This window comes from Pyricularia grisea (assembly GCF_004355905.1).
Source record: "Pyricularia grisea strain NI907 chromosome V map unlocalized Pyricularia_grisea_NI907_Scaffold_6, whole genome shotgun sequence".
Lineage (NCBI taxonomy): Eukaryota > Fungi > Ascomycota > Sordariomycetes > Magnaporthales > Pyriculariaceae > Pyricularia > Pyricularia grisea.
The window spans coordinates 3159851-3185903 of NW_022156719.1; the positions used below are offsets into that span (position 1 = coordinate 3159851).

A 26053-nucleotide genomic window follows, 5' to 3' on the forward strand; every position below is an offset into this window, starting at 1 on the left:
ATCCTTGAAGTGCCCTTGCAACAAGACCAATGCATTTCCCGTTGATGTTCACATGTGCCAAATTAAGCTTAGAGATATGAGCGGAGGGATCGCCCGGCAAATTTAAGCTGGGTATGCTGTAGGCTGTTCGTGTTTAGCAATCCTCTGTACATGGCCCTCTAAAGTTACACGGAGTTCTATCTCTTACAAAAAAAAAAAAAAAAAAAAAAAAAAAAAAAAAAAGAGTAATGTACATGGCAGAACAAACATCCACATGTTGCTAGAACATGCTCTACATGTTCAAGTAGGGGGGTATCTCTGCGTAAATGATAGGAACCGGAGTGCTTTCTTGCTGTTTCTCAAGCAGTCGGCTTGACCTTCCAAGGATAACCAGCCTCTCCGTCCTTGCGCATCCAGATCTGGCGCTTGCTCTTGTTGACGACGTGCTCGACCCAGACCTGCTTGGCGTGCTTCTTTTTAAAGTCTCTAATGAACCGGGGGTCCCAAAGCTCCGAGCCTATGCCTAGGTCCTTGCAGCAACGCATCAGAGCGTTGGACTTGCAGCCCTCGCCCGCCGTTGGGATGGACTCGTCGCTAAAGTATTGGCACTCGCCGCGGGCCTGTGAGACGTATCTATAGATAGTGTTGAATCATGGGTCAGTCAGGTCCTTCTCGGGTTTGCCCAATAGCATTTCAATGACGCGCGACTCGCTGGGTGGGTTGCCGCCTTACCTTCCGTGCGCGACCAGCGCATACTCCCTAGTCACGACCTTCTCGCCGACGATGAGATCACCACGCGGCGCCAGGCCCCACGCTCCCGGCCCAAACGCCTTGTTGAGGATGCGGCGGTACTTGATCTCGGGCAGGTACAGGATTCCGTCGGGCTTGACCTCGACGTCTTCGGGGTCGATGGGCGCCATGAGGATGGCGGCCGCCTCGGGACTGAAGGGGCTCTGTCCCAGGCCGTGGAACGACTCGGACCAGTTGATCGTCGCGCCGCCCTCGCCACCGTCGGGGTGGCTGCTGGCGGCGATGCTCTTTGCGACCGTCGACGCCTCTGGCACGGGGGCAAAGTTGGATGCGATGCTGGGCGGAGGCACGGCGGCTGCTTGCGGGTCGAGGATCGGGTGGGACGGCGGCTCCGGGTCGGATGCGGCTGGTGTGGGGACGGGTTTGCGCGCCGCGGCCGGCGTCGCCCTCGCGTACGTCTTCTTCGCGGCCGGTGCCGGGCTGGCTGTTGTTGCTGCCGTCGGTGCTGGGCTGGAGGGTGCTGCTGCTGCTTTGTTCTGGGCGGGCTTCCAGTAGCTGACGGATCGGGCGTTGGAGGGCCCTGAGGTCCTGGCTCGTAGCGCCGAGCATGACCGTAAAGGCCGCAGGGTGCGGGCTGCTAATGAGGACATTGTGTTTTGTTTTATGTGTCTGATTGGGTGGGGATGATGGTGGTGATGTGAATTGTTGCAGAGGGCGAAATGGCGTCATGAATTTTTTTTATTTTTTCGTTCTACGAGAATCGCGTTGTGAACCAACAGCCTGCACCCCTGTCGCGTTGAGATGACTGACAGTTGGAGTGGAGTGTCTTTGTCAAATGGTGCATTAGGTGCACCTAACTAAGGTGGTTGATAGGTATACAAGACATGTAAAACTCAGATACACACGGCCTAGCCGGATTTGCTTCAATAAGAGCAATAATATAATACATTCCATTCAAGAGAATCGAGGATATTATGCATCTTTCGTCTCGGTCCTCTTATCGTTGTTGTGTGCTTTCCAACACTCCTTAAAACGCTCCATCTGTTGGAATCGTGTGCAGGGTAGGTGGAGTTTTGCATCTTTTTAGCAGGCAGTTCACCAAAAGACTAGAGGCGATTTCGTCTCTGACGTACCTCTTTTGTGCATTGCCTCCAGTCCTTCTTGTCTGAGTGACATTCCGTGAGCTTCCAATTTTCCTCGGAGCACCCGGTGCTGAAGATGCGCTTGTCCCTGGAGCGGTGAGAGTTTTTTTTTTGTTTTTCTTCTGATGAGCGCAACGCTAGACCCAGGTAGGCGCACCTCTGACAGCGGCAAAACTTACCACTCGTCCGGCTCGTCGTCGTCCTCGGTCGAAGCTTGCTTGTTTTCTGCTTCGCTCTCGGCTTTGGTCATGATTGTTACGGTGGTTGTAAATTTTGCAACTCTCAATTGTTTGAATATCTTTATTTTTTACTGATGATTCTTTGATTTCGTTGGGCCGAAATCCTGCAAAAGCTTATTGAAGAATTGAATTAGTTGAGGGATACATCGAAAGTTTTCTATCAGAAAACAAAATCTCATAGGACGCTATTTGCTCAGGGTCGTTCTAGGTTCACTGCGGCGCCCCACGACAGCACCCACCATTCGTTCCTCAACAGATCAGAACATCCGCTCCCTTCGTCTCATTCAGAACGTCCGTTGCCTTTACATTGGCCATCGGAATTGCAAAATAATAGACAAGCAGGATAAAATGGCTCCAATCCGATTGAACGTATTGGTTTATACGGGTGAGTTTGAAACTTCCGGTTATACAATCCTAAGAAGAAGAAAAAAAAAAAAATAACAAGTCAACCATCAAAAATACAACTTCTGACTCTTTGAACAAAAGGTAGCGGCACCACTACTGAATCTGTTAAGCATGCCGTCTACACCCTACGCCGACTCCTGGCACCCAACTATGCAGTGTCCACCATAGATGAGAATGCCCTTCTCAAGGAGCCCTGGGGACCAACATGTGCCATGGTAGTGTTTCCTGGGGGTGCTGATCTCAAGTATTGCCAAGTCCTGAACGGTTCCGGCAATGATTCAATCTCAACCTTTGTCCGCAGGGGAGGCCGTTACCTGGGTTTCTGTGCTGGCGGCTACTATGGGTCTGGTCGCTGTGAGTTCGAGGTCGGAAGCAAAGAGGGCATGGAGGTCATTGGCTCCCGTGAGCTAGCCTTTTTCCCTGGGACCTGCCGTGGCAGTGCATTCAAGGGTTTCAAGTATCATAGCGAGGCTGGTGCCAGGGCTGTCAAGCTGAGAATAAACCGCAGCGAATTTGCGGACCAGGCGACAGCCGGACTGCCGGACACCTTCCGCAGCTATTATAATGGCGGTGGTGTGTTTGTGGACGCCGAAGCGATGAAATCGCAAAACATCCATGTTCTTGCAGAATACGCCGAGGATTTGGATGTAGATGGCGGTAGTGGAAAAGCCGCTATTATCCATGTTCAAGTCAAGGATGGGCATGTCATTCTGACTGGTCCACATCCTGAGTATGCTTTTTCCTCGTAATTTTGGTATCGAAGATGAGAAACTGATATACTGACTGACTGCCTGGTGATTAGGTTCGACCAGGCCCAACTAAATGCTCCAAGACCAGAAGTCAAGGGCTATGACAAGCTCATTCTGGATCTTGAGGCAGATGAGCAAGCGCGCATTGCATTCCTCAGGGCTGCTCTGATGAAAACAGGGCTCGAGGTGGTTCAAGACCCGGTGGGCACTGTCCCCTCTTTGTCAAGCCTACATCTTTCCTCTGCCAACCACCAAGAAGTTGGTGACGTGCTATACTCTTTAGGGAATGTCCTTACTGAGCAATCCGACGGAACAGAACTCATCAAGGCGGAGATCAATTCGTTCCGCGTTGTGAACCCATCTTCTACGAAAACGTGGGACATGTCAAGCCTGAGCAACGCCGTGAACGATAGCGATCCCAAGCCAGACAAACGCGAGACTGATATCAACGATCAACTGATAGTGTTTGCCCATGAAGATTCTTGGCCTCAACACAAGGAAACACCACACTTTGACCATGAGTTGTATTACAGCAGTCTCAGCCGCTATAGGAGAAAGGAGCGAGATTCTCGTGACTGGGGAACCACTCTCATGTACGGAGAAGTCGTGACCAGTACAAACACTATGCTGGAGAAGTACGAGGTCCCATCCTACAAGGCTCTGAATGTCATGTAACATGCCTGTCGTCTGTCTCGTGTGCTTCAACTGACAAGCCCAGGAACCCAACCATTCTCGGAAGTATTCCCACTGGGTTCACCTTCACTGCGACAACACAGGTTTCCAGTAGAGGTCGAGGCAGCAATGTTTGGATAGCGCCACCGGGATCGCTAATGTTTTCCGTCCTAATCAACCACCCTGGGCATTTGATGACAACCCGTCCAATTGTGTTCATACAGTACCTTGCAGCTGTTGCTATTGTTGAAGCAATTCAAGGCTACGACAAGGGATACGAAAAGATGCAAGTCAGGCTGAAGTGGCCTAATGATATCTACTGCCGCGACCCAACCAAGCCCGAAGGCCCACCTCACTACGTCAAGATAGGGGGTATACTCGCCAATTGTTCCTACAGTTCAGGTAACTATCAAATTGTGCTTGGGGTTGGCATCAACACGAACAACTCCCGACCGACGACATCGTTGCGCGCGCTCGCCGAGGCTGCAGGCTTGCCACCTCTGAAGCTGGAGCAACTCCTCGCCCGGATCCTGACGCGCATGGAGGCCAGATACAACGGTTTTACTATGAAGGGGTTCTCTGGTGAACTCGAGGGCGCATACTACCGCCACTGGCTGCATTCTGACCAGGTGGTCACACTCGAGATGGAGGGCGGTGTGAGGGCCAAGATCAGAGGGATCACCAAGGACTGGGGGATGCTGGTGGCCGAGGAGCTGGGGCTGGGAGACAGGACTACGGGTAGGACCTTTGCCTTGCAGAGTGACGAAAACAGCTTCGATTATTGGAGGGGGCTTGTGAAGCGGAAGATCTGAGCAATCAGCAACCGTTGACTGCGGGCTTTCTGACGGTTGCTTATAAGTTGGCCGACTAGGTAAGGTACGTATTCTGACAAGATTCTGCCGCTAGTAAAAGTCCCCATGGATGAAAACACTTGAAATTGGCTGACCATGACACAATCGGCAGATGCGCGGGTGTCTATTGTGTTGTCTGCACGCCAGTCTCGGGCAGAAGAAACCAAGACGATATACACTAAAAACTGCAAATACTTGCCATGACACGCATCTACATGTCTTGTTGGATTTACGGCTTGAATTCTGCATCGTTTGCCCAAACCGATTGCTAGAGAAATTAAAAGATGTTTACTTTTCATGGAAGAATATGTATCGGACAAGTCACAGTTGGCTCGACCCTTGGCTGGACAATCCTAGGAGCTCGGCGATGTCCACCTATGCCTTGACAGAGATGCAGCTACGATATGGCCTATAAGGCGTGGCATGTTTTAAGGCACGTAGGCAACCGCACACCGACAACTCTGCCAGAACAATGCACACCGGTAAGCCGCATATTGGGTGCCCGCACGTCCTTGTCAACTTTTCGTTTTCCCCAGTCAAGTATGCCTCGCTTGGCTGCCCGCATCAGGTAAGTAGCCAGCCCTGTGCGGTTGGGACTTGGGTTTGATGGCGGGTTAGGTTAACAATGTATTTGATTCCAGGATGATGTTATTACCTGCAGGAGACAAAGATTAGACCAGCATAGATGAAATCGCAACTTTTACAAAGTACGTACTCCGTACCTGGGTACATTCAAACATATTTGACGTGAGTTTTTTCAACCTGAACTTTTACAACCTGTTGACGCAACTCCAATGTGAGATACTATTGCTCAGATTGGAGATGGAAACTACTCAATGAAAACTAATTATTATTTTCCCCCAAACAACAAGTCAAGTCTCCCCCACAACTCAAGCACGGGAAGCGCACTGGTTTCCGTCGGTCCCGACCGTTTAAGGAGCCGTAAAACTCGATCCACGTATTCATATTCTGCCGCGAGGAAAGCCCGCCAATCATGATGCGTCATTGTAGCCTTTAATATACGGCACAAAGCCAATTTTCCGCTTTTGGTCGGTCGATGTGTATTCTGTCAATCGTCAATTCTTTTGTGCACATTTTTATCTTCTTCCGATTCCATGTTTGTCTCCCCTCCTGTCTATCCCCCCCTTTTTTTCCTTGCTCACACCGCATATTCTTCCATCCCGTGGGACTCTTCCAGACTAGACCGGATCCAGATTACCGACTGGCGGAAGACAATGATGCAGCAGGTAGCCTATGCGCGCAGCCGTCCCTAGTAGCTGGTTGGTGACGAAACCCCCAGGGTGCAGCATTGTGATTTATATTGCACCCGCGGTCAGAAAACCAGGCTGAAGAAACAATGGTCCCGGTTCTTTGCAAGCGGCCTTGACCCTCGGCGTCATATTACCGGATAATAATGTTCCTCGACGTGCATACTACACGATCTCATTTGGTCTGCTTTTTTGGGTTGCCCTCGATTATTTTCACCTCTTGCAAACTATGAGGACTTGGATCCCTCTTACCTATGCTACCAAAGCATCCATGGAAGCCACATGGTGATGCTCATATCCTGTTGTAATGCTTGCGGCCAGACTTTCTGGACCAGAGGAATCTACAATTCAGGAACTTGGTTGATTCGACGCAGGTTATCTGTCGTGCATATACATCAATCCTCGCCATACTCGCCGACTCGATCGACCCGATGAAAAATAACATAGACGCTGCAAATTCGTTGGGCAGGCAGCATGATCGCAACCCAGCCATATTGGCAGGGCTTTTGCTACCTCACATCGTCTGCACTGTTTTCATAGCCGCGAGAGCATGGTCTAGATTACGAATCCTTCACAAGTGGTTCATCGACGACACATTGATAACAATGGCCTGGGTCATCTCTACGGGGGTTTGTGTCGTCTATACACTTGCAGCCGAGACGCACAACGTTCAAAAAGCAGCCGCTAAGACCACAAATGTCCATACAGATGGGAATAACCAGGTCGGGAGCAGCAGTCGAGATGTTATAACACGACAATACCTATTCCGAACGTATCTCGGTCTCATTTTATACCAGGTCTGCCTCTGCCTGACCAAGTTCTCCATCTTGAGCTTCTACCTGCGCATGTTCGGCACCTGGCGGCCCCTGGAGCGCCGGCTTGCCTGGGCGACGGTGACCTTTGTTGTGGCGTTCGGGATCCCGCTGCTCTTTGGCAGCATTTTCATATGCCATCCGGCCACCGGCACGTCTTTCCTGGTCGGTACCCCCGAGACGGACAAATGCTTCCCCTTCACGCCGCTCCTCATCGCCAGCGCGAGCCTGCACACGACCACCGACGCCTGGCTCATCGTGCTCGTCATCCCCTGCGTCTGGCGGCTCGACATTGCACCGCGGCAAAAGGCAGCTCTTGGCGTCGTCCTTTCCCTCGGGGTCTTTGTCATCGCGGCCAGCCTCACTAGGCTACAGCTATCCCTTCACTCAAACTACATGCCGGTCGGTGGCGGCGGAGGGGGAGGAGAAGGTGGCAAGGCGGGCAACACGCTTGCCTTCTTCGTCATGACGATACTCGAGTGCGACGTTGCGCTGATTTGCGCGTCGGCGCCGACGCTGAGGCCGCTGCTCGCCAGGCTGTGGCCCAGATCCGGGATGGGGGACCCGTTGGTGTTCAGGAGGCGGTCGAGGTTGCGCCGTTGTCACTACCGACAGAATCGACGGCGCGTCCTGGAGAACAGCGTCAACCTGACGAGCGTCGTCAGCTTCCACGGGTACCCGTGGGCCGCCAAGATAGGCCACACTGAACCCGAGGTCAGGAGCCCGAGTCCAAGCGCAGACGGGAGCGGATCCAAGAGCGGGACAAAGAGGCCCCTGGCGGTGGGTGATGCGTACCCACCGCGCCGACCGCCGCCCGATATGCCGGTGCCGCCGGTGCCGGCGCTGAGGACCGTTCATCGGACGCCAACCACGCTGAGTCTCAAGAGCCTTGTCAATGTGGTTTCGCCTCGGAGCCGGGCGGTCACACTGTCGGATGAGGAGGACGGGGCGGTGTTGCTGCTGCTAGGGGACAGCGGAGCTGGGCTGTGCCGGGCACAGACGTGGTCGCAGAGCCAGGAGAGCTTCGTCATGGGGGTCAACGACCCGGCCAGCCCGCATCGGACGAGCTTCGTTTTTGGTGGGCATCATCGCGGTGCTGGCAAAGGCTGGGTTGGCGAACAGACGGATGTAGGCTCGGTGGTGGATGTCTTTGGTGGCGGCAGACCAGTCACTAGGGAGGATGGAAAGGACAAGGAGATGAAAGGAGAGTTTTGGCTGCAGATGAGGAGGCATTCGGCCTCGGCGGCCCAGCAGCCTAGTATAATAGTAGGCCGCAGAGGTGCCGGAGAGGCAGGTACTTGGCATGGGTGACTGCTTCAAATTAAAAGGGCGAGCACGTGAGACACAGGAAGGTTGGTTGCCCAGAAGGATGAAAATCTGGGAAGAAAGATGCGCTCATATGAATTGTCTGTCGTATTAATATTTAAATTAATAGCTACAGTAAGTGTCTACACACACACACACACACACACACACACACACACACACACACATACACAAGCCGGTCTTGTACACAAGAAAGAAAATACACATTTCCTATTCAAAACCAATACTTGAATTTGTGCCCTGAGACAGCTTAGGGCAAACAAAAGGAAATGCTCATAGCTTTCGTCCGCAAGATCTTGCGCTGGCTTCCAAAAGACCGAGCAACAGCAGAGGATCTATTTGGAGATGAGTTCTTGAGCCAAGGTATTCCAGCGAGGAACACGGATTAGCGCTTTCGTGGTAGTGTCTTTCTTGTGTGTAGCTGACTCCAGCCATACCCGATCACTAATGTCTAATATCAGTCCTGCCTACAAGGCATGCAGCGCGTCTCAATTTTTCTTGAATTCATTCTTGATATTATCTTCATGCTTATTTCTACTCACTCCACCAAGAAAAAAAAAGAATTATGTACATTTAGGGATAAAAAAAAAGTGTCACCTGGAAATGGGACCTGCATCAATTTTCTTGGCAATATGCGTTACCACGTATACCCCCGTGCCTCCAACTCAATAGGGCTGGCCCATCAAATCTCGTCTCATATCAACGTCGATCACACGAAGCCGGGCTGTCCCGGCAGGACAACGCATCCGTAATCACGCCCAGAGGCAAAAAGTATTGCCACACATGCTTTGCGCCTTTCACTCCAATGATCTGCCTGTTTTTGGCGAGATCCGGTGTGCATTGTGATCGATTTGAAATGGGTCCAGGGATCAAAAAATACGGGGGATCGCTGGAGTCGTACCATATTCGAAATTACTATTAGATAGACCTATCGGGGGGCGGGGTTCTGGGGTGACACCAAAAAGTCACACCGCTGTATTTATTGAGGCTCGGCAATTCAATACTTCTTAGGCAGTTTGCATAAGTCAGTAGAGCTAACCGGCAAGCTTGTGGCTTCATATTCTGTAGTTTTGCATGTTCACGGACAAAGCTTTGAGCAGCAGGTTGAAAAGTTGACCATGGTGAACACAAAAATTAGGACGGAAACAGTTGCCAATCGACATGGATAAACATAAAACTTTTTTTTTACTTAATACCATTAAAGAATAAAACGTGCATCATCTGGCTCAAAATGCACGACCGTAGCCAACACCTCCCCAATCAGGTGGCCCAAATTGGTAGGGCGGCGGCGCAAGCCTTGTGCGAAAGGTGCTGCTGCCCCTTGATGGTCCTCCCACGCTCTCGGGTCCGCTAGTATTAGGCTGGCTCTCGTTCCTGGCCGGGGACGACCTTTCAGCTTCTCCCGTGTCCTCGCTGTCGCCCCCGCCGGCAGGGGTGAAATAGTAGCCCTCTGTCCTGTCTCTGACACTTGGCCCTGGGCTCATATTCCCCATAACGCCCGAGGACGGCACTCCCGAGTTGCGCTGCGATGCGAGCGGGCCGCTGTTCTGCACCATACCGCCGCTGCCTGGCATATCGCCAAAGTCGCTCGTGATGCTCCAACGCGTGGGCGTCATCCGCACAGGTGTGCTGCCATTGTTGTCCAGAAAGAGCGTGGGCTGGCCCTCGTGACCCGGCGGTAAGGGCCATGAGTCGCCCCTAGCGGATATCGAGGACGGCGGCGCCGGTCGGATGACTATACGGACCTGGCCCGCGCTGCCTGGAGTTGAATGCGAGGTCGCCGGCGAGTTGAAGGGGACCAGGCCACATTCTGGGCTTAGTTGCTGGCGCTGGCTCGCTTCTATCGACCGTCGATTTTGCGCCCTTCGTAAGAATAGTAAACTTAAGATGATTAGAAGTATGATGAATAGTATGATGCCAAGAACTATCCCTGATATCTGGTCTGCCCTCAGAGATGATTGGGCTTGGCCAACGGGCCGTGTTGGAGGGGCTGATGATGGGAATGTGGTTTGAGTCAGCGTCTTGATGGGGTTTATTATGGTCGTAATAACAGGTCCAGTGGTTATGGTGACAGTTATCACTGTGCTGGGAGATAGACCGCCTGTTGGTGTCAGGGTTGATGATGGCACAGAGGAAAGAGTCGTTTCTCCTGGCCCTGCATCTGACCTGTCCGTATTTGTCGGCCTTGCAACAGTACTTGATACTCCTGGCAGCCCAGCCGAGAAAGTACTTGAAATGCCAGCAGCAATCCTAGTTGTCTCAAACACAGTGTGGAAACGCGTCCGAGTTCCACCTTGGACGGTCACAGTAGTGGTCGAAGTACTCGTAGCTGTCACTGTTGTTGTGCTTTCAAGCAACGGCTCTCCTGCGCTGCTGTCTTGCTGGCGCCTTGGCAGAGTCTTGGTTGCCAGAAATGCAGTAGTAGCCTTTGCACCGCCGCTTTGCTGAGCATTTGAGCGTCTGATTTTAAGGGGCGGTGGGATAGCAGCAGTGGGTTGTATTACATCAACAAAAGTCAGTGTCTGGGTCACCGTAGATATAACCGTTGCCGAGAAAGACGTGAAGGTGCTGGTAGTTGTCAATGTTGTTGTGACAAAAACAGTTGAAACCAGATCCCTTGGAAGGCTACATTTTCTAGAGTCAGCACAGAAAACATCAAAGACACTGGCTGTAGAAGGGATTTCCCACTTGACTATTTGCGGGTTTATGTAATCTCTTTCACACAGGTCGCAAGTCTCTTGTCTGCCTTGAATATCGTCAAGGGACCCTTTTGGAACCCGCAGAGTATCCAAAAGCCTCGCCCAGATTCGCCATAACGGGCCTTCATCACGAGTCTGAGAGTTCATAGGCGCGCTCTCCAAGTCTGCTGACCAGCTGCGCAGGCCCAGTCTGCCACTCTCGCCCGAGGCGAATAAACAATGTTGGTGTTTTGAGTCGGCAGTCGATAGTAGCGGGGTGGCGCCGACGACAGTTGCAAGTGCCAGAATCGAGGTCTCATAACCTCGCTTGGCTAACATACTTAAAACCTTCGCATGTCGCACCATGAAGAGCAAGGGAAGAGATTTGCTGGCATGAGCCGGATTTTGGACTTTTTCTGGTAAACGAGGCGGAGGCAGAGCAACCTTGACGAGCAAAGAAGCAAAACCCCCAGGATCCAGCTCAGCTGCCGGATAAGAATTAGAGCTAGAAGAGACCAAGGGGAGTATTAACACCGGATGGAGGAGCATCAACCCATTTTAACAGAAGAGGTAACATGAGAGTGGCAGAAAGAAACTTTGAAGTCGGAAAATTAAAAATGTATGCCATGGCTACTTGCCAAAGTCGTCACGACGTTCCCAGATGGCTTCAGGATATGCATACGCCCAGGACCATGGCTGACGATTGCCAAGGACAAGGGATCCTACCTCGTCTCCTCAACAAAGACCAGGGCAAGAGCGGGATGTCGATGTCGTCTTGAAAGGTACCGTCCGTCATGACTAGGATCTTGCGCGCCACTGGTACGCAGAAAAGGCATAGGATCTGCTTGGGGTAAATATGGTGGATCCGGAAAAGCGTCGCGTCGCGAGCAAGCTTGCAAGGTACAAAGTGATCGTTGCTTATGCATTTGTTCCGAGGCCAAGAACACTCCCGAATCTGGCCATTCGCAGGGGCACATCCGCAAAACAGGTGTGGACAATGGGACCCAAATTCTGGGCTAAGCAATATCAAGATCAACCAGTCAGAATAACCGAACGCCTTGTTCTATGCGGGAAAGATGGCCGGTCCTTTCGGGTGAACTTGAACAAGTCAGACATGCTGTTTCTTTAGCCACATCTCTGAACAATTGCAAAACTGGTAAGGTGACAGGATGTAATGGTTTTACAACCGCGTACAATGCAGTGATATGAATCAATCATTCTTGAAAAGTGTTGGACTAAATCTGACATTAGATCTAGATCTCGATAGACCAAGAATGATGGATTCGGACAGGACTCCACTCGCAAGTGAAATGGTTAGGTCACTCGTCATCATGAAGGACTTTGTCCAGACAAAGCCAGACCACATCGGCGAGCAGGGGTTAGTCCGTCCGTCTTTATTGTGTGGGTAAATTTGTCCAAAAGAGGACTTGTTCAGTACCCCTCCAATTTTCGCTCTACTCGCTCAAGTTGGATCGACGGAGGGTTGGGTGTCGACTGCATAAAGGCCGTCCTTGGCCGCCCAGTTGAGACGAGTTGGTGGAGAGCAAAGCTGATTTTCATGCGGGGGGCACAGGATTGATTGTGAGAGATCAGGGTCCTTGGTAATTAAACAAAGAAAGAAATATCATACACACAGTCAGAAGAACAAAGGTGACAAAGGTAGGACGAGACAGATAATTCAAATTTGGCAGCCGACAGCCACAAGAAAATCCCCGTTTTCTTCTGTCACGTGCAATCCATTCTAGAATTTCTCATTTTGCCCGCAAAGGAAGGAATCCCGACCATTGGCGTAAATTTTATTCTACTCCGTACAGACAAGGCAAGCGCGGAAGGTGGCCGAAACCTGGCCTTTCTGCACTTTTTTTTTTTTTTTTTTTTTTTTTTTTTTTTAAGAAAGCAAATCCGATCCGACACATCGCCTGGTTTCTTTTCGCCCACCAGCCTCCACAAACCTGATTTCTTAGTCTGGTTACTCGTGTTACCGAAATGAAATTGCAAAGACGGAAGCCACTCCGTGAAAAGAACCTCCTGGCGCCTGCACAAAATTCCCGCAAATGAGGAACGTGCAAGCAACTCGGCCGCTGTGCAGATAAAAATATCTCTTCCGAGCGTGGCATGTCGAGATGCTTCTCAGAAGAACGGTTAACATTGAGCACCCAAAAAGAATTGACTGCCGCCACGCTTTCAGATCAGCACCTATCAAATCAATCCAAACCAACACCTGGGCATCTTGGAACTGCGGAAGAATGCGTTCTCGGGCGTGCCGACTTCTCTAGCGGGTGGTGGGCCTTTCGGCCTGTGCCTGGATTTCTCAAGTGCGAGCGCCCTCCGAAGCCCTGCTGGATAAAAGCAGTTGGTCTGTCGGCTCCGCCACTGGAGTCTTTGTTTTTCTGCAGAATATAATTGCGCAACTAGCTTCTTCTGCTGATCGACAGGAAGTATGTGAAAGAAAAAGGCTGGTGACACAAGCGACAGGGCTGCTGGCGCATTCCTCTGCTTCAAACGTTGTTCTAATAATATTTGGTCAAGTTTGCTAAAACATCGACAAATAACAAGACCGGAGAATGCAAGCGCATCTCCAAAGGAAATTTATGCTCTCACACAAGCGTGCGGTAGCCTAAATCAGACAGCTCTTTTACTGAGATTGCCATTGCGTTCATGGATAAATGGTGGTTAGGTGTCGGGATGGCTCTCCGAGGAAAGGCTCATTACTAGTCTAGTCAGAAGAGAGGGTCAACCTCAGGGTCCTTCGGATCTGGATTACAAAAAAAAAAAAAAAAAAAAAAAAAAAAAACCAGCACTTTGTTATATGTTTGCTTTTTACATTTCATCTTCATGGCATGGGGGGTTATGGATTCGGAGAAGGACAAGGTTACGGCTGGCCAGACAAACCAACTTGGTGATGCTAAATTTGGCCCCTGGCATCGGCCATTTCTTAGCGCACTTTGCATCAAGTCCATCTCCGGTATCTTGCGTCTTTCTTACTTGAATAATCGGATTTCGACCCCTCGAAATTTGTGAGCACCGATATGCTAAGTCCAACCAGATATTCATCTTGAATGAAAAGAGGAGACGATGCTGGCCTCTTCGAGGCAGCTGTCCAGAATACGTAGTGCCTAAGCACATTCCAGGCCAGAATAGGACTAACACATACTTCCTGTGCCACATATAGTTGCGGCTGATGTAGCGTGGAGCTTGGGTTTGCACCAAAGTATTGCCTTATATCGTTTCATGACCAATTACAAACGTGTCCATTTCCTCGCCAAGATTTTGCTTACATAGAGTACATACAATACGACACTTGTTTCTATTGATATTCTGTGTACAATCTGGCTCCTTTAACTCAATTTCTGTTATTTTAGTTGCGCGGATGCATCGATATCCTAGGATAGATGCCTGAATGTTAACGCATGATGATCTACAGCCAAGCCCCTGCATTGCTTCCTTACCTAGGTATATGATCATGTGAATTATCCCCTGACTCACTTGGTAAGTACAGTAACAAACAACTTACTGCTCTTTTCTTTATTTGTAGAATGCCGACTTGGTTTTAACAGATTCAAAGGAGATAAGGCTTTTCTATTGGTTTAACGGAACCGAGTAGTCAAATCTGGCTGTCACAATGCCATCCACCAAATCCCACATCGTCAGCGATGACGCCCTGAACAAGCTATGGATCGGATTGGTCTGCATCGAGTTTGCCCTCGTGCTAGGCGTGTTGGTCTTGGCTCTTTGGGCAAGAGTCAGACCCCGTCGGCAAGGCTACAATCCAATATGAAGCTGAGCACCAAATATGTGCTTTGCTTTGATTGAGCCGCTTGGGCTAAAACCCCTGGCGGCTTACTCTTGGAGTCACTTTGACAAGATCCAAACATGAGGTCTATCCCTTGACCCAGTTCTTTGTTTGGACAAAAAAAGGCCCTTTAGAACCAAAAAAGTGAGGGCGACGGAAGTGGTTAAAATTGGATAATGGACAAAGAATGAGAAGCACAGCAAGAACAAAGGGTGTCTTTGTTCTACACTATCGCATTCTGGAAGAAGGCAGCAAGTGTTGGCGAATAAATTGAAAGACACCAGCCACGATGCCTTTGACGCTCAACGATCCTGATCTTTGGAACGGCATGAGATTGTCAACCAGAAATCCCAATATCTGCAGCAAATCCCCAACCCACAAACAACAACGAGCATATCATCACAAACCGTTGACATGGAGTCGACATTATATCCCAATAATAACCTCGAACCGGACTCACCCTACCGCTCAGAAGAATCACAGCCCGTCGAGCTTGATGAGGAGGACCTCCTCCTGCAAAAGCTACGGGCGGAGAAGGAAGCCAAAAAGACAAAAGTGTGGTCGGAATGGGAGCGAGCGCGGAGGATACCCAGGTTCGATGCGGCCACCGACAAGGACGGCTACATCACGTATGGCAAGCTGACAAAGAAGCTATCGGAGCTCGAGGTGGTCATTGAGCTGTTCTTTCGCAAGTTCAACCCCGTCCAAGATAGGTTCGTAGAGGCCACGGCCAACCGGCCCGTCACCGGGAACCTGCCGGAGCTCTCCTTGGCTCTTGATAAGCTCGAGCAGGCGATTGGGGCCCGTGAGGTTGCCAGACATGCGCTCAAAGGTATGGCACTCGATGCCAAGAAGAAGCGCAAGGGTTGGACGAAAAAGACGGTCGCTGAGAGCAAGAGGCAACGTGAGTTGCTGGTGTTTTACAAGGAAGTTGTTGCAAAGGTCAACGAGTTTCCGATTAAAATGAAGCGCATTGAAAAAGACGTCGATGCTGCGATCCGGCTGCTCCGGGAAGAACCGATCAGCTGAGTCGCTTGTGGCGCCTTCGTGTGCCAAGGCCTGCCAAGTTGATTGGCGGGGCTGTCGAAGCTATGGGTTGACAATCGGGTATACACGTAATACAAAGCTATGCGAATGAGGTTTGGGCATCTGCTACAAACTTTTATGCACAATCAATCAATCAATCACTTCTAGACTGGCAAGGTTTATTTTTTTTTATCTCTGAATTTCAAATTCACATCATTCAAGTTTGCACTAAGATAACATATTCAGCAACTAACAGCTATCAACTGAATTCAAATGAATCAATCAATCAATCGTTCATCGCTTCTCACCTCGCTTGGTCCCTCAAAATCCACTTTCCCCAGGTTTCCCCAGATTTCCGAGAAATCCCGTGCTGCCGCCAGACGGAGCCACTAAACCGTTTGCAGTAATATGACAATACCCGGCCCCTCTTGCCTGCGCTTGCTTGGCTGGTAGTGGACGCACGGGAATCCACTTGTGAGACGGTGCCCCCGCTCAATGGCGTGAGAGCTTCTCCCCTGCTATTCATTGAGCTTGATGTCATCCTAGCATAGCAGTCACGCGCCATTGCTGTTTGACATCGTACGTCTCTCAATCATGAGAGAAATCTGGGAATCAAGTGATCCCGTGTGACGATTGACTGAACTTGTACCCCCCCGCTTGGACGTTGAACCTGGCCTTGCTTTGTCTGGTGATTTAATGGGCAGTTACGTTTACTTTGTCCGAGCGGGGCAAGTCAAGTAAAAAGTACAGGCTTGATACGAGGCGTTTTTTTGTTTTGGTTTTTTTTGCTTGTTCGTATATGTACCTAGGTAGGTAAGGTAGCTAATATGCATGTAGCTAGGGGAGGGATGAAAGTAGGAGGCCGGATGGAGCCAGAACAAAGCACCCCAGCGTCGCCTGAGGTGTGGTCCGGTCCGTCAACAGCCCGATTCGAATTGCCTGCAAATGAAAAAAGGCACCAGCGTGCTTTGTCCATCTCAGCCCATGCCTATCTACTCTACTACTGGTACCTCGCCTGCTCCTGCCGTCACGTCGTCTGCTGATCATCCCGAAACCCCTTGCCCCGCCTCCCAGCTTCCCCTCTTTACCACTTTGGAACCTTAGGTTTACACCATCCCTCGATCTCCCCTTTTTCCCCTCTTCCCTGGAAGCCTTATGACCTTCACTCCCGTCTTGCTTTCCTCTTTTTTCCCCAAGCACACCCCAAACTTCTTCTTCTCTTCAGTTTCCATTCGAATCACATCAATCAACAGCACCAACAAACAGTCACAACGTACGACCTATCTTGGTAAGACACCATCACAGGATACATTCCCCTCTTTGGACGATACCCTTTATCTCTATTCCATCTACATCAACTTGTTGCTGTTTCCCATCTATCGATCGGCGGTTTCCAATTGAGTTACCAAACAAGATCTCGACGGCTCAAACCCCCCTCCCTCTGCCACCTACCCCTCTGTTGACATTTCCCCTCCTTGTAACTCAATTCAATCAATCCATTTACTAATAGTCATTCGTCCATTTGTCCGGTCAGACGTCGTACGATTCTCGATCCCACCAAAGCCTTTGCCTTCAAGCAAACATAACCATCAACATGTCAGAACCACTCACCAAGGTCGATTCCGCCGTCCAGGGCCTGTCTTCGTCCCCCAAGGACACCAAGAGCTCGGCAGCTGCTCGAAGAGCGAGCTCTGCAGCAGCCAGTGGCGTGTACAACATCAAGGACCTAGGTATGTCGACTTGTAGATCAAATTCTAGCTCCCATTGCTGCCAATATTGGGAGCCCCGATTGACTTATTTATCAAATACTGACTTGAACTACTATTCATACCAGAGGAGCAAAAGGTTGAGATTGAAATCGCCAAGGAGACCCAACGGACGGGATGGTAAGTCTTCATTCTGCACATTGCACCCTTACAAAAAGCTCCCGAGCATGAATAAGCTTCTGAATACTAACGCACATCGACCTTATCTACAGGAAGGTTAACACCTCACCGTCAACAGTCGAGGACAAGGAAATCCTCAAGAAGCTCCTAACCACACCACCAATCAAGAAGATCGACCTGCACTTCCCCTTGGGCCTTGAAGTCACGGCAAGAAACCTGAAGGGCGTCACAATCAAGGATGCCATGGATGCCATCCACAAGGCATACAAGAAGAGGGTATGTATATCAAGCCCGGACTCATTCAACAGTCGACAACAATCAAACTAACGAGTCTTCAATCAGGCCGACGACGAGCTAGACCAACCATATCTGGCTGGCTTTGAGTGGGACAAGGAAGAGTGCTGGACACGATTCATTGTGCACCTATCAAAGGACAGCGGAGTCCAGGCTAACGCCGGAGGCAAGAAGAAGAAGAAGGCCGCTACTGAGGAGTAAGCCATTGATGCTACTCGATCCAAGCTGGATGCGTGATATTGGAAACCAAGTTGGTAATACGCAAACCATACCTTTATTGGGCAAGTCCCATACTCTATCCTCGTCATCGACAGATGTGTGGATCTAGTTTACGTTCTCATGTGTCTCAACATCAGTTCTCCGAGAGGAGGAATCAACCTTTTGAGATATATTTATTTAAACAATACTATTAAGCTGTTCCTCGGCTCTCAGCCTACATGTTCCTGGTTATGTTGTGATGTTCCTAAGTCGACTCTTCGATGACGTATGATGAGCGATCAGTGTTCAAGCATGAAGGTAAATTTGCTATGCCGATGCGATGGTATCTATGTTGAGATGGTGGAGGCTTCTTGCACAGTACACACATGATCTCGTTTATCCAAGCTGTAAAAAAAAAGAGACACGGAACTCTGTGTTGGGGATGCTTCATGTTTGATTGTTAGGATCTTGGCAACGAGATCGCTCGGGTGGGGCAGGGTACCGGGAAGCAGGCGGGGCAGGGAAGCTCGTGGTAGGGCTCAAATCATTGATTATGCAGTAGAGGTAAATATAGCTGCGAAAGCTACCATGATTCGTAGTTCTACCACCTTGAGTAAAGACTAGATCGATATAGGGTAGTAGTCTGATCGAAGGGCCCGAACATGACTATTGCAGACAAGTAGGTAGGTGGGTATGTATAGTAATATGGCATTCTTGTACTTCCCCATACCCAAAAGGCCTCGTAACTGATTCTAGCCGATCGGTTTAAGCCGTTCTCGGTCACTAGCGGCTTTAAGACACGAGGGTGTTCCCCACCCCGACGATAGCCGATCGGAACCTGCATCAATGTCATCATTATTAGCACAATGCGGAAAAGGTGATGCGCCAAGTTAGAGGGGCAGGGAGGAACTGATCAACACGCGCCACAAAAAGCCGCTTGGTACTAACTTATTTCGTCAGTCCCATTAGACAGGCACAGCCTACTACATAAAGTATTTTAAACGGCGCAGGGCCGCTAGACATGGGCGTGTCGTTGTGATGGAGCGAGTAGTACGTACGGAGTAAGGGTATGCTGGAGATTTATTTTTATTTTCCTTTTTTCTTTTTTCGTTTCTTAGTTCTTTCACATCATTTACTCTCCCCTCTCCGAACTTTTTCTCATCTTATTTACCACGGTTATATCGAGGAAGACGTCAGATGGTCAAAAGTTAGCCAAAATGCCAGCTACAGAATTCGAGTTTAAAGAAAAATACAGATACCAGAATGGTTTCGACTCATACTTAGAGTACGCAGACTGCTTTACCCTATGCGCCGCATCGCGATGGCAAATATGCGATTATCACTCACTGAACAAAGACTAACGAAGCGCCCAACTTTCGCCACAACATCAGGTCAGAAGCCGTGCCAGGCGCTCTCCCCATTGCCCAGAACTCTCCACAGAAGCCTCCACACGGACTCTACGCCGAAAAGGTTTCCGGAACAGCCTTCACGGCCCCGCGCAGCGAGAACAAGCAGTCATGGCTGTATCGGATACTCCCATCGTGCGCACACCCACCGTTCAGGGTGAAGGGCCTGGCAGGGGAAGAGGATGTCGACCGCCAGCCGCCCACGACCCCAGGCCAACAGCCCGAGGATGAACACAGAGATGAGACGGCACGGTTCGCCCCACCCTCGCGGCTCCGGTACATCCCCAACCAACTCCGCTGGGACCCGTTCGACCATGACCCCAAGGCCGACTTCGTCTCAGGCCTGCACCTGGTTGCGGGCGCGGGCGATCCCACACTCAAGCACGGTATGGGAATGTTTGTGTACGCGGCCGGCAAATCCATGGACGCAAGCAGCGCCTTCTACTCCGCCGACGGCGACCTGCTCATCGTCGCGCAGTCCGGCGTGCTCGACATCCGCACGGAGCTCGGCTGGCTGCTGGTGCGGCCGCTCGAGATCGCCGTCATCCCGCGCGGCATAAGGTTCCAGGTCCTCCTGCCCGAGGGCACAGGTCCGGCGAGAGGATATGCGCTTGAGCTGTACCAGGGCCACTTTGCGCTGCCGGAGCTCGGGCCCATTGGGAGCAACGGCCTGGCCAACGCCAGGGACTTTCAGGCGCCCGTCGCCTGCTTCAGCGAGGACCACGGGCCGACGGCCTTTTCCGAGGGTCCATCGGCGCCCAAGGGCGGGTACGAGGTGACGGTCAAGTTCAACAACACGCTCTTCGCGACGCGGCAGGCGCACACCCCGTTTGACGTGGTGGCGTGGCACGGCAACTACTACCCGTTCAAGTACGACCTCGGCCGCTTCAACACCATCGGCACCATCTCATACGACCACCCGGACCCGTCCATCTTCACGGTGCTGACGGCACCCTCAGACCACCCGGGCACCGCCGTGGTCGACTTTGTCATCTTCCCGCCGCGGTGGCTCGTGGGCGAGGACACGTTCCGGCCGCCTTGGTACCACCGCAACACCATGAGCGAGTTCATGGGCCTCATCACGGGCGACTACGACGCCAAGAAGGGCGGCAAGGGCGGCTTCGTGCCGGGCGGCGCGAGCCTGCACAACGTCATGAGCGGGCACGGGCCCGACGCCGCGAGCTACGAGGGCGCCCGGAACGCCGAGCTGAAGCCCGCCAAGATCGGGGCGGGGAGCTGCGCTTTCATGTTTGAGAGCTGCTTCATGGTCGGCGTGACCGAGTGGGGGCTACGGACCTGCCAGAAGGTCCAGGAGGGCTACAGCCTCGAGAGCTGGGGAGGGGTCAAGACGCACTGGAAGAGGCCCGAGGGGGCAAGTGCTGATGGTCATTTGTTGAGGTGAATAGTGAGTGTCTGTTATGGGCGTTTTTTTTTTTTTTTTTTTTTTTTTTTTTTTGGCGGGTGGGACTTTGTCTTCAAGTTCGGGTGAATTTTTATGCTTGATGAATTTTCAAAAAACAAAAAACGGCTGAGTTTGAAGGAGTTTGGCTGCAAGGTGCAGATAATTACAGGCCAAACCCCTCAATGTATATGTAGACGAGGATTTGCCTTGTTTGTTTCAACGAATGGAAAGTCTTGAATTCGTTACATTGAAACAAAAATAACAACGGATGTACCTTAAATCATGTGTACTATTGTAGATGCAGGGGTAAACTCGAGTAGGTAGCTTTCCACTCCAGACCTATGAGCACAGCCATTCAGGGGTTGATCTGTGTAAGGTTTACCAAGACATAAACAAAGTGAGAATGTAACCTAAATACTGCATGTATCTCAAAACAACCCTTGAAACCTTCTTTGCAACCTTTCCTCAGTTATCCAGAAGGCATCTGGGAACCACGCTTTCAGCTCTTCGTTATCCCTCCCTTGGATCATTTCGACCAGCGCTTTGGCAGACATCCAGCACAAGACCGTACCGTGGCCCTGGAAGCTGCAGCATGCCCATACATCTTTTGAAGGGGGTGTTTGACACTCTACCCACGAGCGGATAACCGTCTGCGCTGAAACCCATGATACCCGTCCCTGTGCGAGCAAAATCATGTCAGTGTGACAGTTAAGAGGATACAAAACTTTACAATTCGCTGCTGTTGATTGTGACTTGAATTTTTTTCTGACCTATCCTTCGGGATGGTTCTCTCCCCAACTAGTCCCGAAATATCTCGGAGTTACGTCTCTGAGGTACGAGCTGATCACTTTGTTCGTCACAGTGTCGTTCGTATTCCCGGCCTCACCTACTCCCCTGTCTCCATTCTCGTAGAGACCTCCACCAATGATGATGTCTCCGCCATCCTCGGCCCGTCGGGAGACCATGTACTCGAAGCCATCGTGATATATAAAGCTATAAGTCAGAGTAAGTCCCTGGGGTCGCATTTTCGACCCCGGCCGTTGGGCCGTGACCTGTCCACGGACGGGCACCACGACACCCTGGAAGCGCGGATCAAGCGTCGCTGTATACCCGTTTGTCGCTAGTACTACTTCTTTTGCGGTCATGGTTCCCCGCGTGGTGTTGATTTGCCAATTCCCGTCCGCCCCCTTCGCCGCGAGTGTAGCGGGGGTGTTGGCGTGGATCTGAAGCCCTTTAGCCAGGCAGAGCTTCAGAACACCGGTGGCGAAGCAGTACGCATTTATGCTGCAGGCGGGATACCGCAAGGCACCACATAGGCGGCCTTCCAGGTCGCCACAGAAGTACTGCTGCTGTGCCTCGCCAGCTTCGACAAGGTCGTACTTGGCGGCCTTGTCGCCGGGCATGGCATCCTGCATGGCGGCGACGGCAGCCTTCGCCGCTTCCACTCTTCCTGGCTGCGGTACGATGCTGCTTTGGTGTGGCCGCCTTTTCTTGGGCTTGGTCGGTTGGGTAGAGCGCGTAAGCATCATTTCCGCAGATCAGTTTTGTTAGGTATAAAAGTGGTAGAAGCTTGTAAGAATTTGTTGCTGCCTATACCCCATTAGCAGGAGCGCAATGGGAGTAAGGGGAAGCAACAAATCCAGCAGCGCTTTGAGCATATTGTACTCGAGTGATGTATAAACAAAGAGTCCACTAATGGAACCAATATCGAGTACACCTGCCTAAGGTAGGCAGGTAAAGTATTGAGAAGTTTCGCACTGACCGTTACGACCAGTGTCTCCAGAACAAACCTCGCGAGCCTCGAGCATGATAACCTTTGGCATTTGAACTTCAGTGGCATCTTCAAGCAGATGCCAGGCAACTGCGGCTCCAGTGATGCCGTTGCCCATGATGACGACGTCTGCGTTCTGTGGCAGATCTAGTGACGATCGGAGGCTGGCGACCTCTTGGTCAGGCGGGTCTTGCCAGTAGCTTCTTGTAGGACATTTGACAGGAAAATATACTGGGACCTTTCTTCATTCTTCCATGATTACTCAGCTGTGTAAAAGGACGCTTTAGCTACCTAGGTCAGGTATAGATTGTGATTGTCAATCAGTGCCAAGACGAGAACAAGCAGGTAGAAACTGAGGAAACTGGCAGCGAACTTGAAGCAGTCCCCACTGTTTGACAGCTGTGTTCGTTTGCGAGGGGCGCCTTCCTTTCCTGGCGAGCCCCTCGATGAAATAGGTGGACACCAGATTGAGCTGTTGGTACCTTACCTAGGTATCTAGGTACTCTTCGGCTCAGAGAGCTGAGTCTCTCTCCTAAAAGAAACCCCGTCGATCGAGCACTGATTCTCATTTAAATTAGCGACGGTGACACTGTGAAGTATCGATCGCTGATGGTCTGTACTGGGTTGTGAGCTAAGTAGATATTCGGTTTACCCAGATAGGTCAAGGTAGAAGTAAGCGCATTGAGGTTTTATACGCAGCAACTTGTGGACTTGATGCCCAGATTTTCAAGACTGTACGGGTTTTGGCTTCTTTTATGCCCTCGTCCCGAGGCTTGATGGTTCAGAGAAACATTACAAATGATTCCAGGACGTTTTCCCAGTTGAAACAGGGGCACTGCAAACAATCCTTAACATCATAGAAACAAAGACTTCTCCCACGTGCCGATGTGCAGTTAAACAACCAAAAAGGACGGGGATGCTTACCTTGCACCTCTTTAAGCATGTCCTTTCATAAATCGATATGCCTTGGGACTATCATATTGCTTGGTGATAATAACAAAGTCTCCGTATCATAGGGCATGTTTTAGAGTAACGGGCCCACGGGCCAATACCGCCAACAGCTTGCATGAACCGACTTGATGGTATACATAAGCATCCCGACCAACTCTTTCTGCTATCAGTGATAGTTGATCCGCATAGGACGAATCTAGCAAGTCCGATTCTTCACTTTGTATCACAACTTCTTGAACTGCTGTACAGGTTTTGCTTCTGGGTGGTCCTGTTAAAGTATTCAGACATTCATTAGACGCCCACTTGACGGAATCAAGTTCAAGAACGACCAGTACAAGATATTCGCGACCATGCACATCGAATCGATCGTCTTTCAGGGTCTGGCCGTCAGCCTTGTGGCATCGACCCCACCCGTTACCCAAGAGAAAGCTGTTGGCCAGCGGAGTGCTGTGAGAAAGAAAGAATTCTTATGAGAAGGACCTCGTGTGGGCAACGGAGGGAGTGCATATCTTTACTGAAATGCAACGAGTTGCAGGAATCATCCGCAACAACGCCGACTGTGCTCGTGGCCCGCCAGAGCAGAACCGACCTCGGGAATAACCCGCAACCACCGGCTAGTATTCAGTATTTTTTTCGATAGAGTTCGGGGAATGGGCAAAGGTAGGGGCGGTAGAGCGAATAGTTAGAGTGTATAGGAATGGACCTGAGCGTGGATCTGGGTTTATGTGCAACTTGACAGACTTCGCGCCATTGTTAGGCAATTAAAGACCCGGGTTGCTATACGGTCATTGCTGTGATGATTGATCTTTTGACGATTTAGCACAGCAATCCTCTGGATGCCGACTTTATGAGTCTAGACACAAATACTTGGAGTGTTTGTTTAGATCAATCATGAGTTAGGAAGGTGGATGTGTGAAGACAGGAATGAAAAACCAGAATAGGTTGATGCCATCACTGGTCGGTCCAGCTAACCGATTTTAACCCTAACCCACACAAAATCTGCTCCATGTTTCACCCGCATATCCCTTAAACCACTTGTCATACGCACTGCACCTATGTTCTAGATACCCCAGTCCTACCTTGTGCTCCGAGGCGGCCTCGTGTATTCACAATGCATTACATAAGGTTTCTGAGACCTCCGGCCATCAAAACTAGACAGATTGCCGCCAGGCAATCACAGATCCACGTGGAGCTCGTCCTTACGGTCACCACTGATCTCGGTGACTCTTTCCTCTGTCCCAACAACCCCTTGGACCTGGAGGTTTTCATCTCAGAAAACTCATCCAGGCGGAACTGGGACGGCCATAGCGAAAATGATGAGCCGGATCGGTCCCAGCAGTTCCGTAAGGTGCCCATGCCACGCCCGCCCCGGTGGACAGCTGGCAGTCGCGTCCTCAAGACAGATTTTCTGCTACCAGCTTTCAACTCGGTAGAAGCGCTGGGCGAGGCGACTTTGTGTGTTCGACCTGCCAACCGATCCCTGTCTTCCGATGCGACGGCCGATCTGCTCAAAACTCACGGGTTGGTAATGCCCATCTACGTCGAGCTGCGGTCGTCCGGCCCCGCGGAGACTGTGGCGCTACGAAGACTTCGGTTCTCAGCACCTGGTAGCGATCAGCTAGTTGCAATGCGTCGTCCTGTGGCTGTCGAGGTTGAAGAGGAGCTGGGGGAAAGCATTGCCCGCCATGTTTGGGATGCCGGTGTGTGCATGACTGCCATTATATCTTCCATTTGCTCTACCATGCCTTTGGACGGAGAGATGAACAATCTACCAAAGTTGAGAGATATTCTCACCGCAAGTGATGGATTGGCCGTTGTCGAAATTGGCTGCGGCGTAGGGATTTTGGGTATCGGACTGGCCACTGCTCTACTGCACCGGCAAAGATGTGATAGTGGGCGGGGAGCCCAAACCAACCCAACCCGTCCCGTCTCTATCCTTATGACGGATCTCCCCGAGGCGCGCGATCGGGCCGTGGCCAACATTTCCCGCTACGACCGCATGAACTCACATGGACCCCCGCAGCGGGACAGCGGACAGGACGGATCGGAAGAGGACCGGACCGTGGAGGCACTGCCCATACCTGTGGACTACGAGGACCTCGACTGGGAGGATGGACGCAAGGGCAAATTCGGTGCCAAAGTCAACGCCCGTCCCTGGGACCTGGTCATGCTCAGTGACTGCACCTACAACGTCGACATGCTGCCGGCGCTAGTCGAGACGCTGACGGCACTGCATCGCTCCATCACCGCAACGTCTTCTTTCTCGGTCGCTGGACCCAAAGTGCTACTTGCTACCAAGCCACGCCACGAATCTGAGAAAGCCCTGTTTGAGCTCATGCATGACGCCGGGTGGAGAATATCGGACCAGACGGTCCTGCCTCTCCCCGTGATGGGTAGTGAGGCTGAGACCATCGAGGCCTATCTATTTACTAGGCCTGCAGACAGTGGTCCCTGA

At 51.1% G+C, this 26053-nt stretch overlaps 12 protein-coding genes across 12 annotated transcripts; 8 read left to right on the forward strand and 4 right to left on the reverse strand.

Annotated features, from left to right (window-relative positions):
• Positions 1-108: 108 nt before the first annotated feature.
• PgNI_08914 (uncharacterized protein) lies at positions 109-2121 on the reverse strand (the record flags this gene model as incomplete). The annotated part of the gene is made up of 5 exons (XM_031128904.1): positions 109-612; positions 712-1398; positions 1507-1586; positions 1863-1959; positions 2051-2121. 5 exons carry the CDS (start codon positions 2119-2121, stop codon positions 339-341), a joined length of 1209 nt encoding a protein of 402 aa, XP_030978925.1. The 3' UTR covers positions 109-338.
• A 337-nt stretch (positions 2122-2458) lies between these two features.
• On the forward strand, positions 2459-4748 carry PgNI_08915 (uncharacterized protein; the record flags this gene model as incomplete). Its single annotated transcript, XM_031128905.1, has 4 exons — positions 2459-2495; positions 2597-3245; positions 3318-3899; positions 3983-4748. The coding sequence occupies 4 exons, from the start codon at positions 2459-2461 to the stop codon at positions 4746-4748; spliced, it is 2034 nt and encodes a 677-aa protein (XP_030978924.1).
• Positions 4749-6660: 1912 nt separating this feature from the next.
• Positions 6661-8178, forward strand: PgNI_08916 (uncharacterized protein; the record flags this gene model as incomplete). The annotated part of the gene is made up of 1 exon (XM_031128906.1): positions 6661-8178. One exon carries the CDS (start codon positions 6661-6663, stop codon positions 8176-8178), a length of 1518 nt encoding a protein of 505 aa, XP_030978927.1.
• Positions 8179-9419: 1241 nt separating this feature from the next.
• PgNI_08917 (uncharacterized protein) lies at positions 9420-11210 on the reverse strand (the record flags this gene model as incomplete). Its single annotated transcript, XM_031128907.1, has 1 exon — positions 9420-11210. The coding sequence occupies one exon, from the start codon at positions 11208-11210 to the stop codon at positions 9420-9422; it is 1791 nt and encodes a 596-aa protein (XP_030978926.1).
• A 3283-nt stretch (positions 11211-14493) lies between these two features.
• Positions 14494-14649, forward strand: PgNI_08918 (uncharacterized protein; the record flags this gene model as incomplete). The annotated part of the gene is made up of 1 exon (XM_031128908.1): positions 14494-14649. One exon carries the CDS (start codon positions 14494-14496, stop codon positions 14647-14649), a length of 156 nt encoding a protein of 51 aa, XP_030978932.1.
• Positions 14650-15078: 429 nt separating this feature from the next.
• Positions 15079-15693, forward strand: PgNI_08919 (uncharacterized protein; the record flags this gene model as incomplete). The annotated part of the gene is made up of 1 exon (XM_031128909.1): positions 15079-15693. The coding sequence occupies one exon, from the start codon at positions 15079-15081 to the stop codon at positions 15691-15693; it is 615 nt and encodes a 204-aa protein (XP_030978931.1).
• A 1262-nt stretch (positions 15694-16955) lies between these two features.
• PgNI_08920 (uncharacterized protein) lies at positions 16956-18301 on the forward strand. Its single transcript, XM_031128910.1, has 4 exons — positions 16956-17420; positions 17525-17576; positions 17669-17852; positions 17919-18301. Exons 1-4 carry the CDS (start codon positions 17285-17287, stop codon positions 18069-18071), a joined length of 525 nt encoding a protein of 174 aa, XP_030979048.1. The 5' UTR covers positions 16956-17284; the 3' UTR covers positions 18072-18301.
• Positions 18281-18719, reverse strand: PgNI_08921 (uncharacterized protein; the record flags this gene model as incomplete). The annotated part of the gene is made up of 2 exons (XM_031128911.1): positions 18281-18344; positions 18455-18719. A coding segment is annotated over one exon (204 nt), but the record flags the coding sequence as incomplete, so codon positions are not given.
• Positions 18720-18994: 275 nt separating this feature from the next.
• PgNI_08922 (uncharacterized protein) lies at positions 18995-20975 on the forward strand. The gene is made up of 2 exons (XM_031128912.1): positions 18995-19353; positions 19460-20975. The coding sequence occupies exons 1-2, from the start codon at positions 19286-19288 to the stop codon at positions 20874-20876; spliced, it is 1485 nt and encodes a 494-aa protein (XP_030979052.1). The 5' UTR covers positions 18995-19285; the 3' UTR covers positions 20877-20975.
• A 671-nt stretch (positions 20976-21646) lies between these two features.
• PgNI_08923 (uncharacterized protein) lies at positions 21647-22765 on the reverse strand (the record flags this gene model as incomplete). The annotated part of the gene is made up of 2 exons (XM_031128913.1): positions 21647-22326; positions 22639-22765. 2 exons carry the CDS (start codon positions 22763-22765, stop codon positions 21647-21649), a joined length of 807 nt encoding a protein of 268 aa, XP_030979053.1.
• A 1183-nt stretch (positions 22766-23948) lies between these two features.
• PgNI_08924 (uncharacterized protein) lies at positions 23949-24238 on the forward strand (the record flags this gene model as incomplete). Its single annotated transcript, XM_031128914.1, has 2 exons — positions 23949-24047; positions 24134-24238. 2 exons carry the CDS (start codon positions 23949-23951, stop codon positions 24236-24238), a joined length of 204 nt encoding a protein of 67 aa, XP_030978454.1.
• A 471-nt stretch (positions 24239-24709) lies between these two features.
• Positions 24710-26053, forward strand: PgNI_08925 (uncharacterized protein; the record flags this gene model as incomplete). Its single annotated transcript, XM_031128915.1, has 1 exon — positions 24710-26053. One exon carries the CDS (start codon positions 24710-24712, stop codon positions 26051-26053), a length of 1344 nt encoding a protein of 447 aa, XP_030979055.1.

What these genes read in the sequence shown, in the direction of transcription:
- PgNI_08922 (XM_031128912.1), top strand. Translation starts at nt 19,286, where the DNA reads ATGCCAGCTACAGAATTCGAGTTTAAAGAAAAATACAGATACCAGAAT. An exon ending in GGTTTCGACTCATACTTAGA is followed by an intron (nt 19,354 to 19,459) that starts GTACGCAGACTG and finishes CCACAACATCAG; the next exon opens with GTCAGAAGCCGTGCCAGGCG.
- PgNI_08920 (XM_031128910.1), top strand. Translation starts at nt 17,285, where the DNA reads ATGTCAGAACCACTCACCAAGGTCGATTCCGCCGTCCAGGGCCTGTCT. An exon ending in GTACAACATCAAGGACCTAG is followed by an intron (nt 17,421 to 17,524) that starts GTATGTCGACTT and finishes TATTCATACCAG; the next exon opens with AGGAGCAAAAGGTTGAGATT. An exon ending in GAGACCCAACGGACGGGATG is followed by an intron (nt 17,577 to 17,668) that starts GTAAGTCTTCAT and finishes CCTTATCTACAG; the next exon opens with GAAGGTTAACACCTCACCGT.